At 37.2% G+C, this 21,747-nt stretch overlaps 2 protein-coding genes and 1 non-coding gene across 3 annotated transcripts; 1 reads left to right on the top strand and 2 right to left on the bottom strand.

Moving 5' to 3' along the window:
* Positions 1–1,468: 1,468 nt before the first annotated feature.
* Positions 1,469–11,054, bottom strand: LOC147852795 (histone acetyltransferase HAC1-like). Its single transcript, XM_087333426.1, has 16 exons — positions 10,645–11,054; positions 9,190–9,442; positions 8,949–9,042; positions 8,224–8,857; positions 6,622–8,141; positions 6,242–6,538; positions 5,750–6,025; positions 5,407–5,535; positions 5,122–5,322; positions 4,588–4,730; positions 4,203–4,518; positions 3,983–4,125; positions 3,819–3,897; positions 2,541–2,924; positions 2,204–2,421; positions 1,469–2,125 (listed from the first exon to the last, which is right to left on the bottom strand). The coding sequence occupies exons 2-16, from the start codon at positions 9,342–9,344 to the stop codon at positions 2,014–2,016; spliced, it is 4,701 nt and encodes a 1,566-aa protein (XP_087189552.1). The 5' UTR covers positions 9,345–9,442; positions 10,645–11,054; the 3' UTR covers positions 1,469–2,013.
* Positions 11,055–16,573: 5,519 nt separating this feature from the next.
* On the bottom strand, positions 16,574–16,676 carry LOC147852794 (U6 spliceosomal RNA). The gene has a single exon (XR_015531380.1). It is a non-coding gene; the product is annotated as a U6 spliceosomal RNA (small nuclear RNA).
* Positions 16,677–17,404: 728 nt separating this feature from the next.
* On the top strand, positions 17,405–19,897 carry LOC147852793 (LIM domain-containing protein WLIM1-like). The gene is made up of 5 exons (XM_087333224.1): positions 17,405–17,788; positions 18,412–18,511; positions 18,607–18,644; positions 19,127–19,213; positions 19,301–19,897. The coding sequence occupies exons 1-5, from the start codon at positions 17,654–17,656 to the stop codon at positions 19,499–19,501; spliced, it is 561 nt and encodes a 186-aa protein (XP_087189350.1). The 5' UTR covers positions 17,405–17,653; the 3' UTR covers positions 19,502–19,897.
* Positions 19,898–21,747: the final 1,850 nt, after the last annotated feature.

The raw sequence follows: 21,747 nt of genomic DNA, 5'->3' as shown, positions 1-21,747 counted from the left end.
TTGTGCGTGTATGAAGGTTTGTAAGCCGCCAAACATGGCAATTGCTTTTGCTACTAAATGAGTAAGGAAGACTCTAATTGTTTTCTTCTCTCACACATCGGGTCACACTTAACATTTATTGTTCTTGACCTTCAACTAATAACCTTGACGTTGATGTCATATTTGTATACACTAGACAAGGCACTCCTCTTTTCTCATGACATTCTCTCGATTGTTCTAATTTTGCTAAACCCTCCATATCCTTATTGAAACCCTAAACCCATAGCTTACATTTCATGCTAAACCTTGAAACCCATATTTTTTTATTATTGATCCAATTAGAAATTGTATGTATTTTGTAAATCCCAATAGGGCACATTATCAAAAGCAACACATATACGTGTATCCACAATTTCCGTTGATTCCTATCATGTTCAATAATTTTTTTATCAATCATATCATATGAACTCCACATTGCTGAAACTCAACTCAAGCTCAACATGATTAGCAAAAATAATTATTAATAGTTTTTTATTTATCCCCTTAATGTATGCGGAGGATGGTAGTGATCAAGCCTTCCGCACATGTGATTGTTTTATTTTTTATTAAACAAAATAGGGTAGTATTCGAGAAACATGCAAAATTCATATTAGTTAAGGTAATTTTGAATGACTTTGTGTTTAAGTAGTATGATTATAATTTATTCCCTAATCAAACCATAAGTATGAAGCACTTATGTCCCACTACATTCAAACCACAAGATGCTACTATTTAGATAAGAACTTGTTATGCCAACCATAATTATGCTTGGTGGATGTGTTTGTTTTTCTCAAATAGGGTTTGCCAATGCATGATACAAAGTGTATCAATATGGTTACCCATTGTGGTTATTATGGAATCATTTATTCTCCTCTTTTTTCACATCTCATATGTAAACCTATCCTAAGGGAATGCGATTCTTTACTATATCTTTCTTTCTTAAAGAAAGGAAACGATTTTTAACAAAAACCCTACCATGTATATACAGGTTGGTCTTTCACTCTTTGTGATACAAATGCAAATAAACATTTGCGATGTTCTTTGCTGGTTATATTCCTACAACAAAATCGAAATTTGATTGCAAAATGCAAACACTTTGGACAGTTTTGAAGGTGAGGTACCATCCTTCTTTGTCTCTTAGACGCACCATGTTGCAATGCTTTCTTCATTGAGATTATCTTCACAATGCATTACGTCAAGAGTGTCGCACCTAGATAATATCTATCCAATCCTCGCATGGTAACACCCTTAGCTAATGCTATTGCAATGCAAGGGGGAATGTGGGGGACAAGAAGTTGGTCATAGAAAGAGGCTTCAAATGACAAAAGGTTGATTCTCTCTATATTTTATCAATACAAAATTCAAGTGTTGGCAATGAACTTTCATTGCAACTTACGAATCCAGGTTTATATCCCTAGGTATAAACTTACCCAGAGTTAATTGAAACAAATTCAGCTGAACATTTGACTATATTAGAGAAGGTCATTACGTGTAGTACAATGAAGGTATATCTCGATATTTGATTCTATCAACCTTTCAACAAGCCAAGATATTTCAAGTATACACGATATCTGAAAAAATTGTAGCCCCATCCATACAGGGGCAAATAATGATGTAGAAACCAAAGGTTTCATTATCTGATGATGCAACAAAAAATGTGGTGCCATGTAGCCATCCATCAGGATACATGCTCTGTAAGCCCAATATTTCAACAGAACATCGGGTAAACAATGGAAACTCTACATTTCCCTGCACTGTACAAGTGTGTAGAACACCTTGTAATTCAGCTCCTGTGTGCATGTGTATGCACATTGCAGGCATTTGAACTCATTACCTGCTTCATAAGAATAATATGGGCTTGTGATGAAGGGGAGACTCCAAGCATGTATAACAGAAAGCAGCTTCATCAGGTGGCATATATACAGTTTCCCAAGCAACACCAATTACAATGGAATAGGGGAACCTGAAAATTAAAAGTAAACCTTTAACCTAGATCTACTGAGACCCTGCAGCTTCTGCGGCACGCTGCCTCATCATTTCATTCACAGCTGCTCTTCGCCGAGATTCCTGTTGCAGCTGCGCTCGCTTTAAATGCTTCCGTATGTCCCTATAAGACCAACAAACTTGTCAACAGGAACTAAAACTAAAACGAAACATATGTAAGAACAGTTTTTCCTGTGCTTACATGCATCGAGGCACATTGCAGATGCTCTCTTTGCATCCTCGGGCATGTGCAGTTAGAAGAAACCACATCCTCTTGCAGAAGGCACAACCACCAGCCACTCGCTTCGTGCATGATAGACCATGTCTAAACAGGTCCTTAATATTCCGACATTTGGCAAACTGGCATGATAGATCAGCACATTTGGATGCATGCACAAGAACTTCCAGCATCATCCTTACCTGTAAAACCCACAAGTTTTTAATAACCTACAGTCACTGGTACATGCATATGATAGTATTGATACCAACGTTGATGCATGTCCGCACATACACCCAAGCTGAAAAACCAAGAAGTGCACCTGTAACACACGCTGTTTCCTGTCATCTGCAGTCGGATCTGCTACACTTGAACGTGCCACCAACTTATGAGGATGGTTTTGGACCTCTTCACTTGGATAACACGCATGACATACATCAAAGTCAGTACAAATACTGCACTTATACCCTTGTCCTTCCTCAAGTTCACTATGACAGAGAGTGCATGATGTAATAAATGCAGGTGCACTCGGATTATGGAGATGGTAAAGAATCATCATTGAAGAATGTTTAGCCCGTCGCAGCGTATCAAATTGGTACTGATTTCCTTGACAAAGACTAAGGAAAGCTTGCCTACTATCAAAAAACTCACTTTCCATTATCTCATCTTTGTCCGTAGTATCAACAGGGATATCATCCAATTCCTCCTGCAAGTAATCTCTCTCTCTCTCTCTCTCTCTAAAACACACTGGTTTTATATACACCACTCATACTACAAAAAGTGGGTTTCCTTCTTCCAACAATTCACCAATTCTTTAGGTAGACTGTACCTTGATGTTAACAATCAAGACTTAGCACAACCCAGGGATATGGTAAGAACACCTTTCACAGCCTACATTAGAGTCAAGCTTAATGAAATATCATGCAGCCAGGACCTTTGATGCTCCCTAATTTTCATCTCATGTGCCAAATTGCAATATGGTAAGAACACCTTTCACAGCCTACATTAGAGTCGAGCTTAATGAAATATCATGCAGCCAGGACCTTTGATGCTCCCTAATTTTCATCTCATGTGCCAAATTACAATTTTGATCGTTGGCATATGCTTGTCTAATATATGCCCAAGGAAACATTTTCCTGGATACTCCAAAGCTGTGAGGATCTATAAGATGTTCTAGCAAAAGATATGGACCTTTGGAATTCGGGACATTTTCCGCAAATAATAGTGCATGGAGACAATCAACCAAAATTATTGATCCCTCTTGTATAATAAGAAGGGAGAGCTTGCTTTGATTTGATTTGCACTTGTGGGGTTCCATGGGTCATTCTTGGCCCACCAAGGATTGTTATATGTCTATCTCTAATCATAATCAGTTTTATTAACATTCAGAGGACACATGATATACATCTGATTCGTCTCACTTTGCTTTAAAACATGAATAGAAATTTCTTCCTTCTTTTCTTTCCTAGTGATACACCTTTACGTAAGTTTTTGAAGTTTCTGCATTTTTATAAGCTTAGAAATGGAAAACTGAAATCAACATTGATCGCCACTGGATTGAGATTTATTATAAGAACAAGTTTCAGAAAATAGGAGATACCACAGATAAATGATGACAATCCTTCTTTCCTGCAGGGTGTCTCTCCTCATCTTCGAGCTTTTGATGTTCTTCGTAGCAACTACACGGTCAAGTTTATTATTTCTCCATTAGAATTGAGATCAACGAAAACTATTGCTTGCAAACTACAAATTAATGCTGTTTACCTACTACATAGTTGGAAGTTACCAACACATTGTTGGCAAACCCATCGAAGACCTGAGTAAATGAAGGTTCGGCATCGGGAGCAAGCATGATGAAGATGAACAATCATGAAATCTTCCTTCATCGCAACAATAGATAGCCCAAGCTGTTATAAAGAATGTCACATTAGCCCAACTGAAAACTCGCAGTGGAATATGCATGTAGGAAAAGAGATCATCAGACCTTATGCATAAGTTGGAGGTCCATTGATATATTCCCTCCTAATTCTGCATGTGTTGATGTTTTCGTTGTTCTCTTCAGTGGTAACTTCTTGGTTTTGCCCTTCTGGGACTGAGGACTTCCATCATCTTTTTGAAGCTGGTGGAGTAAATCTTCAGCCGCACCAGGCCAATAATCTCCATCAAAATAAGGTAGAGATGCAGCTGTTATCTTGGCTTTACAGTCACCATGTGACGTAGATGTAAAAAAATAGTCATACAAATTCTTGTTGGAGACGACTATCTTTTCCCTCTTTGCTTTTGCTATCATGCTTAAATACCTGTAAATGAGTTCAATCAGTATCGAAGTGATTTGTTTAGGATAAGTCTCCTTAAAACCAAAAACCTACCAATCCCGAAGTTTATCTGTCTTTGGTGTTTTCTGGATCTCTGGATGACAATAGAGTATATAATCATCTCCTTTCAATGGTGGGCAAGCCCAAATATAGCAGCTGCTAAATCCCCGCTTTTTACTGTAGTCAAGATATGCAATCTGCGTAATCAGATCTAGATTTATTAAATGCAAATACTAGACCAAAGCATGTATAATCACAGAGCTGAGGTGATTAAACATGACTATACACCAGAAATTTCCATTCTTCAGAAGGCAAGGAAAACCAAAAGATGAACATCAGTAATAATACACAGAACAAAGGGGATGCTATTAGAAATAGACCCTTCCAATCACTAAGATTTTCTCCATACAGCTGCATAGTTGATGTATCCATAAAAAGGGTAACAAACTTTTGTCTCGAGGAATATCCTTAGAGACTTACAACAATAGGTTTAGTTCTCCACCAATCTCAACAATAAGAGATGTACATGGAGGATAAGACAGTACACATGTTTAATTAAGCAATAAAAGAAAGAAAATTAAATTTTACCAGTATCTCATGATAAACATAAGTACGAAGAGCTTCTCCCTTGACAGTCTTCACATCAGGTCTGAAATACTTTACGGAGTCCAGATACGACAGGTACACCCATCGAGAATTTGGTTGGGGACTCTCTGCTCCAAACTCCTGGACATACATACCAAACAGGCATACTTCTACCCCTTCTATCTCCTGGAAAAGCATTAACATCTAGCAAATACACCAGCTTACATAAGCATATAAAAAAAGCTCCTGGAAAAGACATTAGTATGATATATAGGCTCAGAATTAAACCTTGGATTTATAATAAAAGTCTTTCGGGTAGTTTTCATCCTGAAAGACCTCTAGAAATTTTGGTTTGACCTCGAGTTTCTTGTCTATAGATGATAGAACCCTGACCACTAGACCTTCAGCTGTAGGGACCTGTACCATTCAGTGTGCATGTGGCATCACCAATTTTATATCCATGATTATATATTCCTTCTAGAAGAAAATGACTTTAAGAAAAACATTGCACCACATTGCCCAGACAGCGTAATGAAAAGTACGTAAAATTTCCCATACAAAAAGTAGCAAAGAATTGAACCAAACATAGAGAAAGCAGGATGTACATTGGTTACAGAATGCACTTTAGTACCTCTTCCCAATTTTTGCCAAGTGCTTTAGCGCGTTCAACCCTTTCTTGTTTCAGCTTTATATCCAACCTCTCTTGAACATAGTCACTCAAAATTGTTCTAGGCAAGTCTTTGGCACCAGGCATTGCATTAGCAGGTCTGGGCTTCCTTTCAGCTCTCTCCATTTCCAATATACAGCATTCTGGGCACAGGTACTCTGACCTTTCTTTATTCATACGAGCATTGAATAGTACACAGACTTGATGTTGCCACTTGTTGCATTTGTCACATTCAACCCACTGATAAAGCAAGTCCTCATAAACATCAGAATAATAAATTTAAACATGCACATAGCAATTTGTCAAACCAAGTTCCAAACAGAACAATAAACTCAAGAAACATACAATGTTAATTCACATGTCTAGATGCAAGTTAAAGTGCAATATTCATTCCATCTCAAACAGCGAATCATTAGAGATTTGACAGTGATCACAAGCATATGTAGCTAAACTCACCCCTTCCGCTCGCTGCTCATCATTTTTCTTCTTGATAAGCATAGACTTCTGAAACCTGGAACCGTAAGTCTCAACTGTGTCATGTCGAATGGCACTATAACAAGGTCCACAAAAGCTCAGAGTGCTCTCTCCAGACCCTGTAGTGTAATAAGTAGCATTTCGCTTTATGCGACAGCCACATTGTGTGCAGAAGTTTGGAATTGGGTCAAAATATAGATCCTCAATAGCACAAGCTGAACATGCTGATGTTGACATTTGTTTCTGCATAGCCTGATTTCTTTCTGCTTTACATTTATTCTGGGAGACACAAAAAAATGAGGTAAATATCATGTCCCATCCATAATATGAACAACACTCAATGGAAAATGCATGCTCAGTACCTGACCAATCCATTTGCGTAAAGTTGCTATATGCTGCCTGATTTGTTCTGGAGAAAAATTTTCAATATAGGAAATTCCAGATATTTTTGCTTTTACAAGCTTGCCTGAATCAGAAGACCCTTTTGAAGGTGCAAGAGTAGTGATAACAGAAGTTTGGTTGCTTGGCTTCTCAGCAGTTTGCATCGAGCGTGAACCTGTCACCTGAAGTGTCCCATCTTTCTTGACTGGATTAGACTCAAGTTTTACCTCATTTGGAGGGAAATTTTTTATGTTTAATTGGGATCCTTGGCTGACAGATGATTCAATAGGTGAGTCAACTCTTTGAAGGGGTAATCGAGTGCTCTTCTCTAAGCTTTCAGGATCAACACCTGTTATGGTGGTACTTAACTTTTTTGATTCATTATCTGCAGTTTTTGAAGCAATAACAGAGGAGCTAATTCCATCATGGTTCGTTGTACTGATTAAATGTGGCTGTTTATATGCTGGACCCACATCTGGTTTTATACTTTCAACTTTTATTCTCTTCACCACAGGTGATGAATCCACCTCATGCATGGAGATATCATTTACACTGCCTACACTTTCTTTATTTGGCCCCTTCTGCATTTTGCTTCCCATTGCTGCTGCTTGATGTGAAAAGTAGTTTCTTACTGGACCACAAACTGTGCATTTAAGACTCCTACATTTTTGATGATGACTAAGTAGTGACTTTAAGAGCATGCACCTAGGATATGGACATGGATAATCCTGGCAACTTATAAGATGCTTCCATGCCTCACGTCCCACCGCACAATGAGCTACATTACAATGACTTGAGTCTGTGCATCTACTTACATGTCGCAAAAAGATCAATAACCATTGTTGCCGCTTCACCTGTTGTGACGGTAACACGTTGCCTACCTCCTTCACTTGGTTGGGTGCCTCATCATTGCTAACTACCTCAGATTGTCCTGTATCAGCACTACTAGCTTGGCAAAGTTTTTCACAGCATTCTACCTGTCCATCCATATTTGATCCCTGCTGATGAGATAAATACAACTTTGGATCAGAATGTACGTTAGATTTTTTTCTATCATTCCCTGCCATCAACTCAATGTCATGATTTCCTCGGCTACCAGAACTTTGTGATGTCTGTGTCAGTTGAGTTGGCTCCATTGCAGGCTGACACTGACCTTGCGGGGCTCCATAAGAAAATTGATGTGGCATGGTAGGATTGTTCTCAATAGTGCTGCATTGATTTGAAATGTCAAACCCAACTTCAGATTTCTGCGTTGAAGGCAGTGGTAAAATGGGACTTTCTGCTGAAATACTACTCAGATATGAATGCTCAGATACAAACATTGGTGGGGGCTGAAGATCTTGCTGCCGAGATGGTATATCAAGTTTTGGACCTTCTGGTGGCAAAGATACAGATCGTGAAATGCATGTTGTCAGCCCTGTTGAAAATGTAGGATCACGGAAGCTGTTGCTTTCTACCAGCAAGTTTGTGCGCCCTGCATACCCGTCACTAGCATTAACCCCTGCAGAAAAACAAAAGTTGGTTAGGAACACATGAAGATAAGTTTGATAACAGGACAGATTTGTCATAAAAATATTTGCTACCATGTGACTGTTGTTGCAGAGCTGAATGAACAGAAAGTGATTGATGGTGTTGCACAAGATTTGGTGTGGTGAAATTAAAGGTATCTTTGACAAACCCCTGTTCCAGGTGTCCTGTGTTTCCCATATGAGCATTGTTGCTGGTGGAATTGCTTGTAAATATGACTTTCCCTGTCTGATGTGGAAGCCCTGATCCTGTGGTACAAAGCAGATCACTTGATGTGTCTGAAGATGCATGATTAGAAACTGGCTCAGCAGGATTTGAGATATTCAATCCAGGTGTTGGTATCATCCAGCTTCCGCCATTTGGAAAGCCAAGGGGCTTGCTTTGGTTTCCACTAAACCGTGGTCCATCAGAGCCCAAAGGAATTTGTGCAGCAACCGCAGGCAAGTTAGTTCCAAAGCCTATTGCAGGGCCACCACTCTGGACCTGTGAAAAGGGTGTTGAAGTATTGACCATGTTAAAACTTCCTCCTTGACCCGGTGTCAAGGGATCCCTCATATTTCCATGGACATAACTAGGCCTAGATGTTACAGGACCAAATTGAGCCTGCTGACCAGTATTCTGAATTTTTATCATAAGATTCATTACCGAATAAATCCTGTGTTCTAAAGTATTCAAATCTGCATATTCTTCCTGCACAATTCTCAGTCAGAAATATCTTATATTAGGTGATGCCTCTATGGAAGCAAAAAGATATTTGCTACATATCAACAGATGCAAGTACCTTTGAGGCTGCATCAAAGTACAATGCTGTCTCTATGTCCTTAGCAATATCGAATGATTTCTTATCTAATCCCCGTCTCTGCAGTACCTTTATACTGTAAATCGCAAACCAACATACATGTGAAAACCCAACGCAAAGATAACGTAGATTGTAAAATCAAAGGGGATGGTACGCAAGTGATTGCAGATTACGAAACCCTACTCGTCCTGAGGGGGAAGGAAGGGCCAGAAAGTGCACTTACATTTGGGAGAAAATCTCCCGCCGGAAGTTTGTATCATCAGGGTTGTGCCAAGGTTTCTGTCGCAGAGTCCATCCTTTCTTAGGATGAGACAAACCACCCATCGTCAACTGTGATGCCTGGATATGTTGTCCAGACATCTGGGAATAGGTTTGCATTCTCTAAAATGAAGAAATACCACAAAAACTATTCTTGCATCATTATTTGCTATAACTTCTCTTTTATCATACAACATCAATAGCAGCATCAATTTCACCTGCATAGAATACTCCAATACTTCAAAGGATTTCAACATGATAAAATAAAAAATTTATATTGAAATATATTCATCATAGGGGCAAAGGAAATGGGGTCAAGCATGTATAGAAGGCTGATTTGGTCAGTCCACGAGATCAAAAGATGCATCATGTCCATTCAATTCTGGAACTTCGAAGATTGCCAAAGAAAAGAAACGTCATATACGATATAAAAAGTCATGTATAAGTCGGAATTAACTTTTGATGTTCATGCAACCTATTCCTAAAAGATAAATTCAAACATTGATGCCCTATAAGAAAGTAGTATCCAAATAAATACCTTTTACAACAAATATCCATGAAAAAAAGGGCAATCATAATGGCATTCTTTTGAGACTTGGTTTGGAATACATTCATCTGCCAGATTTGTCACATGATTCGATTCAGAACATTGATTAAGTGTGCAAACATATTATTTTACTGCTATAGTGTTGTCCATAAATGTCATGACAAACACTCCTCAAACTCTTTGATATTCCCTCCCTCTATACCCTAGTGAATTAGATTATTTTGCCAGTTGACTTAGATATCAGTAAGTAAAATTTCAGGCACTTTCCTAATACAATGATTAGAAGTGGGTGGCAGGATCCCAAAACCAAATTTCTGGAACAATTTGACCATGTCTTATCCCCTTTGAAAACTTCCAGCCAAAGATGCAATGATAAAAAGTGGATATTAGGCATATCCATAATGGGAATCCTAGTAGCTGAGAGGGATTTATCCACTAATTTAAATTTTTCAGCATTGTCTGCAATAACCATCGTAGAGACTGTACATCCTAGGAAAGAAGCAAATTATGCTTTACCATCACTCTAACAGAATTCTATAAATAAATGTTGTAACTGATTAAGGTCTTATCCGCTTAAAAGTAGAACTTCAGCATTGTCTGTAAATTCTCCCTATCAGTGTTGATGATTGTCGTAACACAGGAACTGCGGATCCTATCAACAAAGAAAATTGCGATTTTTACTATCACCCCAATTCTAATTTCAGCAAATAGATTTTCCGTATCCAGGTGAACAAGAGGCTTCCACTTATCTTTCCCGAAGCAGATAAAAATACAGATTAAAACAACTCACCTAAAGACCAAATTTCCGGAGAGAGCGAGCCAATTTGTGGGGGGAGGGGGATTCAGACAAGAAACTGTGCGATCTGAAGATACCTGGCCAAGTCAGGAAAGGTTAAAGATCGGCATGGTCTAGCGTGGCTTCAGCTTCGGGTGCTTGCGTTCCGAACTCCGTGCAGAGGGAGACCCAAAAAAAACAAAAACAAAAATAGAAAGAGAGAGATCGAACGAACGAGCGAACGATCGATCGATCGATCGATCGAATCAGAGAACAAGGGCGAAATGACAGGCGCAGGCACGCAGGCGCAGGCGCAGGCACGGAGGCATAGCTTTTTTGGCCCTCTGCGTGTGTGTGTGTGTGTGTGTGTGTGTGTAAGAGAGAGAGAGAGAGTGTGTGTGTGTGTGTGTAAGAGAGAGAGAGAGAGAGAGAGAGAGAGAGAGAGAGAGAGAGAGTGTGTGTGTGTGTGTGTGTGTGTGTGTGTGTGTGTGTGTGTGTGTGTGTTATAGTGTGTAAAGCTTGAGTGGAATGGAGAGGAGTAAGTAGCCCCATCCCATCGCCTACCGATGCTAATGGCTCTGGGCCGGTCGGATCTCTCATGGTCACTCTGCTCTGTTCGGCTCTATCCTATGTTGTTCCGGAAATTTCTCTCTTCCGATTGGCTAAGTCCCTGATAAATAAATAAGAAGAAAAGAAAATGAGGGGTTAAGCTAGCTATAAGTGATCTTTCTCCCTTCGGCTCGTCGTGATTAAGACGAGAGGTAAGATTGTCGAGGGGTTTGTTCATCGTCTAACGAGATCACGCATGCTATTGTTAGACCTTCTTCAACCTAATTTGACCTTGAGGATCATACGGAGGATCAACGAGAGTTTATTGTCTATACCAACTTTTACTCTCACCCTGAAAACCACGAGGGTCAAAAAAACTCTAAAACATGTGTGTCTATCAATTAATGGTCCATGCTCATGATGTGGATGATTGACATGACGAGGGCCTAAATTATATTCAAGCAATTTGAGCATCATGGTTACTCGTTGTTTTCAGTTGTGTGGGCGGTCTTACTCTATGATAGTGGAGGATGTGAGAATAGAGGAGAATGTCTATAAGGCCAACCTTGGCTTCTTTGTTTCCTCTCAAATGTGTGATCTGTTTTCTTCTTTGTTGGTCGAAGAAGGGACGATTGACACTCATTTTTGCAATACTAACTTTGACTCTTCTATCTCTTTGATGTTGCAAGTATTTTTCATTTATGTCTATTAGTCATACTACATGTTAGCTAACTCTATTCTCCCAGAACAATGGCTTTGAAATTTTGGTTATTACAACCCAATAACCATCTCAAGTAAATGTAGGACAAACTTTTAGAGAGTTTTGTTGTTGTATGCAACATAAATCCTTAGTCATGACAACGATCCAATTGCTTAAAATGTTGATCATGTGAGTAGAGAAATTTGGTCAAGGTCCATATGCCTTCAATTTGGAAGAAGAAACAAATTGCTAGAGGTAAGAGTATCGCACCAATTCAAATATTAAGGTGGAAGAGTGTGACATTTTGGTGAATGCTTGGTTGGATTGTAGCCATATAAATTATCCACTTTCACAACCACACCACCATTGACTTTTGCAATGGCAAAATCACATCAACCATGAAGGGCAATATGGATTTCTAGTGTCCCTTCAATATTGAGTGCCATAAACAACATGTGTTTGTGCCACATGAATTGAGTAATAAGGTTTCCCATACAAAATACTATATATAAATCAAATAACTTTACAAGGATTCAACTTTGCAACCTCTTTTTTTCATATTAAGAGCTTTTGACACATTAGTTGGGCCAAAGGTCTTGTATTTGTGACTCGGTGTCTATAGTTTGAATTAGGTGGCATGGTCATGGAATGAGTGATCTGGTCACATGAAATATCGTATTGTTTCAAAAATTATGCATCGACCATGAAGGTGGTACATGGCAAAATTTGCGAATTTTTAGAATGAGATGATATATTAAGTTAAGAGTTCAATCACTTCACAATTTTGGACAACACTTCTTTCTGAACCTCAAAATATAGCACGCCTCAAAAATGCATTGGAAATTCATAAGGTGTTTGGGATGCATGTTTAATAGGAGATGGAATCATCTCTTGGATCATAAACAATACGACAATATCATTGTTAGAGGAAAAAAGAAGCACAAAGTAGTGTGGCGAAGAATTAGGAGTGTTGGTGATAGATGTCATATATCACAGAGATTGTTCACAACAATTTTGCTTTATAAGGACAAAAGGATGGTGGTTGGGAAGATTAGATGGTAAAGGAGCAAGTTTCATCTTAGTTAGATGTGATTGACAAAAACAGACACATTTAGTGGCTAACTAGGATGCATTGGCACACATCAATCGAAGTCTTGATTTTGTTATTGAATTCATGTTAGTTGTAGTAAATATGACTTATAAACCAAATGTTTCCAAACATATATATTACATGAAGTCATTGACATTATATACAACTATATGATTAGTTGATGCACACTTGCTCTTCAAACTCTATCCAAACATATACGTGTGTAACTAGCTACATCACTGACATAAACTTTTGAAAGAGTCAGAAGCTCAAGCATGCATCAACTAATCATACAATATTATATAATGTCAATAACAACATGTCTCATGCTAAACTTCATGATATTTTGATTCATTGTTTCCCTCATAAATTTATAGTTTATCTATTATTTCAATCACACCACTTCATATGTTTTCCAAATTTGTGCCCTAACTAGAATGATTGACCGATGACCACCAGTTGTAACCCAATCCCCACCCATCTTGACACTATGGTATTCACCTCTAAAATGCTTCATGTTTCAAACGAGGCGAACGACTTACTGCAAAGAAAATCTTAGTCAATAACCATAGAATAGAACTTAGAAGAGGGTAAACTAAAAAATCTTGGCTAAGCCCCTTCAACTCAGTTGTAGAGTATCACCATGATAAGGTGAACCCAACTCAGTATGAAGAAACTTATTCAAGGTAATTATTGCTAATTGTTTACAGTCCAAGAAAGATAACTACTTGTTGTTGAAGAAATTATATAATATATCAATTTTATTTCTTCAACAAAAGATTAGAGCCATTTTTGTTTGTCCTCCCACCGGCCTACGACCAAACTCGATCGAACATCTTGAGTAAGATATCTATAAACAAGATTTTATTTCTTCAACCCCTAAACTTTTTTGAACTCCATTTGTAGAATTACATAACATGATTGCTACATTGAGATGTCCTCTTTATCAAATATTGTTTGATTCATGGATTATAACGTGACATTATATGGTGGGATGAATGATATATTGTTTTTTCATTTTTAGAACACCAAGATAACGTTTAGAGACTTTTGTAATTGAACTCTTATGACACAATTCTAATATGAAGCTAATGTTTATAGACTTTTGTAATTGAACTCTTACGGCCCAGTTCTAACATGAAGACAATGTTTATAGACTTTTGAAATTGAACTCTTACGACCCAATTCTAAAGGTTAATTTTTAACGGTTTTAAGGGGCTTCAATGATCACAGGGGTAGGATGAAACATTATACATGAAAAGAAAAATATTTATAACAATTATATACAAACAATATTTTATATACAGAAAACAAGATGCATGAGAAAAGGAAGATTAACATCGTGTAAAGAAACATGATGCATGAGAGAGATATTAATAGAGTTAAGTTTAAAAAAACTTTCAAAATTATTGCGAATAATAAAAGATTGCCAAAACATTTATTTATTTATTTTCCAATTATATGAAAATAAAAGAGATCAATAGAAGAAATAATGATATAATTCACTTATTCAATTCATGGGTACAATGATCAAAACAACTTGTTTATCATTAAGGAAAAAAACAAATGAGAGAAAAATTTGATAGTCTAACTGGTACCAAGCGCTATGATTTGATACTAATGATGACCAAATAGATAAACATATTAAAATGATAGTTGATTAAGGATGCTTAACCATGACAACAACCTTGCGCAAAGATAGAAGACAAATACAAATCCCCATTAACATCATACACCATTGAACAAGGCCTCTTACATTATACCTTGGTTGTAAGCCAATCAACAATTTTGAATATATGAGAGGTAAACGTGGTGAAAGGGTCGCTATTCCTCTTCATATAGTTGAACTCCTTAGATTTAGAGGTTGTCACACATGTTAGGTTCTTCTGAATTTGCCAAAGGTCTCAGATAATTTATTACCTTCTTGTCCTACCCTTAACATCATCAAACTTAGTCTTAGAATTAGTTGATAAGGCAATGTGTGTGATGCAAACAATCATTACTCTTAAAGATTTATCTCTCTTTCCTATATATTTAGTTGTCTTCTTATTTTTGTCCAAGACGAGGCTTCATTTTAAGATGTAATCCCTCATTCAATCTCATGAGCCATTTGTCCTCTTAAAAGACATTAGTATACATTTTTTAGTTTCTACACATTTGATGAGAACTGATTTAACCAATTTGCAACGTTAATTTTGTTGTAGACAATCTATCATCGAAGTTGTACTTATTTCTAGATAATATCAAAATTTCCTCTTAAAAGCATAACATAACTAGGTAGATCATTTGTGCAAAACCAATGTTTGATTGAGGCCCCTCAAAGTTATCATACTACTAGATATTTCGTGTGGCTAAATGACGAGGGAAGTAACATATGACACTTTGAAGACCAAATTGCATAGATTGAATAAACAACGTTGATCAATATTACTCAACGTTGATATGATATATGTATGGAAGAGTGTTTTGTTTTGTTTGCTCCAATTCCAGTTCTATATTTGATGACAACATACGACAACTTTTGGGTGATGGTTCAAAAGGGCGAGTAAAGGATGGAGAGAAAGAAACAACAACAAACAAGGAGAAAGCACAAATCTTTTGGCGGGCACACTCCCGAAAACCCTTATTACATGTTAACTTATATACCTACTAATAAATAGTGAGAATTACGTTTTTGGCCTTTTATCACTATGTATCAATCATTTATGTTTGTTGCATGGTTTACAATAAACATTAAAAGAAATGAACAATTATACATGTTATGGGGTAATTTTTGCATAGTGATGATTAGGATAACCCTACCTACACCGTTTATTGTAATTTCTTAAACTTATATAATCATATGACGTTTCTATACTTTTAAAACTTGGTATAGCTAGATTTTATAGGCTACGACCCAACATATCGTTTTGATGGCTCCTTTTGAGCATTTATTCGCATGTACCTATAGTGGGATTCAACTAATGTCCTTTGCTTTCACTTGCCTGAGACATGAATACAACTTTTTATATGAATAGGAAACGGTCTCTCCAATGCAAGAATGGTTGAGGGTTAGCGTTTTCATCATCAGTGGTAAAGTCAAACCCATCGTGGAGACATTCATAAATGTCAAGAGCACATTGAAAGAAATATGTGAAAATATACGGGAGTGGGGTAAAACGAGCATAATCACGCAACTTGTCTATTGTTTCGCATATTTATGCCGTGGTCGACGAATTCTTGCTTGAAAGTTTCATATATAAACTAAACAACTACCAGGTTTTTGATCGGAAATCGCCTTCCTAGGTTGGAATGTGGTGTGGTGTCTCGCCTATCAGTGGTTGTTCAACATATCCTTGTTGCTATCCTCTCTTTCTCTTTGTTTCTATATTTTTATTGTAATTAGCTTACCCTAATGGTAAGTTGTTACATTATTAGTCTCTACGTCCTGGGTTCAAAACCCAATGTTCTCACCTCTCTATTAATCCATAAATATCTATTATTTCATTAGATGCAATTGTGGAATGTAGGGGTTGAATCCATGACCACCTGCTCTCCATTGGGGAACCTTACCAACTAAGCTACACCTACATCCATTTGGGCTCTCTCTCTCTCTCTCTCTCTCTCACACACACACACACACACACACACACACTTAGTTCATGTAGCGGTGGCACTATGATCATATGTGGCACCACCATCATTTCCGGTCTCTTTCTCTCTTTTCTCGATTTGTGCGTGTCATCCTTGCGCAAGGACCATGCTAATCTTCTCTGTATCGTTCCAATTTTATCTGATGTCCCCGAAGGGACATTCTCTCTTTCTCTCTCTCTGATACAATGCTCTGCCTTTGAACATATTCGACCATGCTTTCCACACATCTTTGACGAAGCCCAATCCTTGCACAATTTTCTTTCACAACCACAATGTGCACTCTCGATTGCAACATTCATTGGTAAAGTTCTTGAACATCGAGAGTTACTACTCACTTTCACACGTATCATGTGAAATGCAAATTTGTTGGTCTCATAGGTCATATTTGACCTCTGAAGACGATAATATAATATAATCTATCTATTTATCTATCTCTCATATCATACGGGTCAACATTGACATCTCTATGGACGCTAAAAATATCTATCTATCAATGTAGCGGTGACATTGCGATCAAATGTGGGACCGGCACCATTTCCTGTCTCTTTTTTCTCTCTCTTTCTCTGTCTCAGTCTCGCTCCATGTAGCGGCGACACTACCTATTGCGATCGGATGCGGCACCGCCACCATTTCCAGTGCTTTTTTTTTTTTTTTTTTTCACATACATATATATGTACATTATTCTTTTGGTCATAAAAATAAAATTGTGTGATTTCACCAGGGAAAACGTATATACTGCACATAATAAAAGAAAAGAAAAAAGAAAAAGAAAACAGAGAAAGAGAGAGCATAATTGTGAGGAAGATAAAGTAGGGTTTGACAGACAGGCAGACAGAGAGAGAGAGAGAGAGAGAGAGAGAGAAGAGAGAGAGAGAAGAGAGAGAGAAGAGAGAGAGAGAGAGAGGTTAATGAAAGTAAATAGAAGCTTTCGCGTCCGGCCGATGTAAGACGAGAAAGACAGCAAACAAGTCTTGCAGATTATATTCATAGAAGATTCTTCATCTTCATCTTCATCTTCATCTTCATTCATCAGTCATCTCCTCCTCCTCCTCCTCCTCCTCCCGATTGGAACAGAGTCAGAGGCTTCTTTAGAGGAAGATCCAATCTAAAGCGTCCCACCCCATCCTACCTCGCCATGGCTTTCTTGGGAACCCAGCTCAAGTGCAAAGCTTGCTCCAAGACTGTTTATCCGGTGGATCAGCTCACTGCAGACAGCGTTGTTTACCATAAAGCTTGCTTCCGATGCCATCACTGCAAAGGAACTCTCAAGGTTAGGGTTCTATCAATTAACTTATATGTATCTATGTATATTGTTTTGGGGGATATGGTGCGTCTGTGCTTATAAATATCCACACAGTCCGATTTTTTCTGGTTTCTGGTAGTTACTTTCATGCGTATCTTGCGTTGTCTCAGATCAGATCAGAGTTTTGTTTGAAAATCAGATCAAACTTTGGATCTTCTCTTTTTTGTATGGAAATCATGGATGGTTTCCTTGTCTCTATATCCGAGAGATGGAAACAAACCTTACTATTATTTCTTATCTGATCAGATCAGAAACCTACCTTTTGTGAGATTGATATCTCTGAGGCACATCAGATTGCAGTTTAAACAATAAATTGTGGAGTTAAGTGATATAACATGGTAGTTACGAAAAATCAATGTATGATAATTTACTTTTTACAGATTTAAGGTTTGTTTATAAAAAATGGGCCTTTCTTTGGATCTTGTAAATTGTATTAAGATGGGATTGTAGTTTTTATGCACGGATAACTTGGTTTAAAATTTGCATTAAAATTGGGCTAGGTTTTCTACACAGGTATTATAAAATTTGCATACACATTTTTCATTCTAAAAATTTGGCTTGATATGAAATGTAGCTTCTTGATTGTGCAGCTGAGCAACTATTCCTCTTTTGATGGAACATTATACTGCAAGCCTCACTTTGATCAGCTTTTTAAAATGACTGGAAGTCTAGAGAAGAGTTTCGAGTCAGGTATGCTTTTGTGGAATTTTAATTTTATGAAAACCATAAGTTCTTGTTCTTCTCTCCTAAAGATGGTGATAAAGCTTCTAAATCAATGCTTGCAGGTGTGCCAAAGACCCCAAAATATTCTGAGAATGAATTGGTACTTCTCCATTTCGCTGTCTTCTATGAATCATTTACAAGCATGATTTCACCTGCTGTACCGTCCTAATGTGCACTAAGGGGTACCGCTATCATTACAGACATGTCCCACTACATTTTAATAGCTTTATGCTGATACTTAAAAGTCTATTTATTTTAATATTGTCTCACATCTGGTTTCGTGTCTTAACAAATTCAGCAGGTTTAAAAACTATTAAATTACTAAAAACTTGGATTTTCATGAGTATTAAGGAATTTAAGAGCGTTAACCAGTCAAAAGTCTCTCCGGTCTAGGTATTTTTTTATCTATTTTCTCTTTTATATCCTGGTATGGGAGGCTAGAACTTAAAAGACTCAGCATTTTTTTCCGTCATTATGCTGTTAAATCATGGTGGGATAAGTATCGTACTTGTCAGATTGTAGCCATAGCCGTTCACACTTTGACACCATTTTCATTGTGCTAATGTCCATGCTTTCTTGCAGAAAACGCCCACAAAGTTCTCATCACTGTTTTCTGGTACACAAGAGAAGTGCCTTTCATGTGGAAAGACGGTATATCCAATTGAGAAGGTAAGTGCTTTTCACCCTAGCCATTTAGTGGTTTACAGTGCATTTCGCATATTGCAAGTGATTATTTCCTTGTCTCTCTACATGTAGGTCAGTGTGGATGGGATGATATATCATAAATCATGCTTCAAGTGCTGCCATGGTGGCTGTAGTTTGAGCACTTCAAATTATGTAGCGCATGAAGGGAGACTTTATTGCCGACATCATAATTCGCAATTGTTCAAAGAGAAGGGAGATTTCAGTCAATTGGAGAAACTTCCAGCTGTGAGAGCTTCAGGGGAGGATTTTTAAAAGAGGGTACATATGCTTTTCTCTTTCATATGGATACAGTGAACTACTATTGGGAGAAATGCAAGTGTATAGTGTATACCTTTTCAAGGTCTTGGTGTAGCCGATTCACAGTCTTGCTCATATAGAGAACAAGCACTGTTGGTTCTATTGATGATTGCATAAAAGTTGTGTGTGTAGAAAAGTCTAGCTAGCAAGTTAGATACACCCTCATGTTTTTTCAAAATTTCAGTTATGGTTGCGTGTATGCATGCATAATGATGAGTTTTTCCCAACTCTGACTTGGGACCGTGTCTGATGGTTGTGATTTCTACCGATGTTATCCCCTTTATATTTGTTATTTAAGAGAAGCCATACATGGATTATTCACGTCATAATAAAAATAGTGATTTTTGAAACTGGAAATGATTTAATCTCTGACAAGAATTTGGGGTTCAGCTCTTTCAAAGCAAATTTAATATTTGACTGAACATACAAATGAGAGTTTAGCCCATTCCATTCTTAAAATATTAACCAGGCTATAATGTGCTATCGTTTGAAATTACCACCAGCATCACAAATTGAATAGCATGCATCTTATTAATTTCTGTTAATATGTACATGGAGTTTATTTTTGTTTCAAAAGTCTTTATGGTAACTCTGCATATTACTATTGAACAGATTTTTGATGTGATTGTAGTATGTCATTGAAATGGTCAAATCATTGGAATCACTTGAGTGGAGTTTTTGTGGAGTTGCTATTGGATTGTGTAAAGCTAATGAAGTTCCAAGTGAATGGAATCAATAGCACGTTTAATATTTTGAGATAACATGTGGAAAGATTTGATTTTGTATTATTGATGAATGCATAAATGCCTAGTTGAAATCTAATGATGGCATTTCTGATTATTGTTGCTATAGACTAGGCCTGGGGTTAACAAGTTAAACTAATAATAAGAACTTAACTGTATCAAAGTCAATTTCTATACAAGAAAGATATTGGGCTACCTGGGTATGAAAATTTCCAACAGGTTGTGTTGACATCAATGGAACTATTTGTCCAATATGCTTTGTTGACATCGATAGAGGCAACATGTTTTGTATGTTATTCAAATTGATGATATCCAGCTCATGTAACCTTCAACCTCCTTGTAAATTTAGATTCTTATTTTAATCTCTAACATGTTTAAGGACCTAATTATGGGAAGTGGAGAAAGAATGTTAGGTCGATTTGTTTAGAAAAGTATCCATTAGTATTTTCCACAGATTTGAGGTTCCCTCAATTAAGGTCATAAAGTTTGGTTTGGTTTCATCAAGGATAGTCTTCATGTTATAAAAAACTTTCAGGGGCATAATAATTAAATATTAACTCCCATACATGCTTTATATTTATAATGCCTATTTTTTATTCCAGTTGATTTTTAGTTGGGTGTTTCCTTGCCTTTTGCAAGAGCTCCTAAAAAATTTGTGCATGTGAGTCTTTAAATTTATAATGCAATGCCAAAGGTTATATGTATGTTTGTGTATAAGGTTGCATACGTGAGGAAGTTTAGGACATAACATATTGTTCTAGAACTAAGATCTATAAATCTGATAGATTGTCTACTCTATTGTTGATGCAAAAACTAAGAGTTGATGTCAATCCACTAACAAGCAACCAAGGGCGAAACTTAATCACATTGAAGAGTTCAAGATTAACACAACATGCGCAATCTGGCTTTAGGACTACATTTGATGAAAACAAGAAGCAATTTTAGTACCTTGTATTAGTCAAGTCTCTTATGCACAAAAAATATCTTGTACGATAAATTTAGTCAAGTCTCAATATGTCAAAAAATGGACCTTTTTCAAATAGCATACACCCTCAAGAATCCTTCTTTATAAACATTAGTTGGCAACTTGGCACGCATTCTTCACCAAGTAGATTCATATCAAGATCTTTGGCCAATCTAGTCTATCTTGGTTGTGTTGTTTTACTTTCTTTAAGAAGAAATTTCTGATATTTTTTGGACTATTGTACTTCTCACTTTTATGCCTTTTGCACCCAACAATAGAAACTACTACCGATTTTGCCACTTCATTGTCTTCTAGCATATACAAGAATCTAGTCTCTTGTTTGGGATCATTGGCTTCAATGTATGCTTCTAGCCGCAAAGATGAACATGGCTCCATCAATAATAAAATCTGGGGCTAGGCAAAAAATGTTGACATATCGAGGTCTTCAATCAAGAATGTCATGGAGCATGCAGTTAGTTGATGAGTTAAGTAGA

This window comes from Azolla caroliniana, unplaced genomic scaffold (assembly GCF_043228905.1).
Source record: "Azolla caroliniana isolate FFs.n. ecotype wild unplaced genomic scaffold, voAzoCaro1.0.p SCAF_17, whole genome shotgun sequence".
Classification (NCBI taxonomy): domain Eukaryota; kingdom Viridiplantae; phylum Streptophyta; class Polypodiopsida; order Salviniales; family Salviniaceae; genus Azolla; species Azolla caroliniana.
Note: the sequence above shows the minus strand (reverse complement) of the source record. Positions and strands in the feature narration are given on the sequence as shown.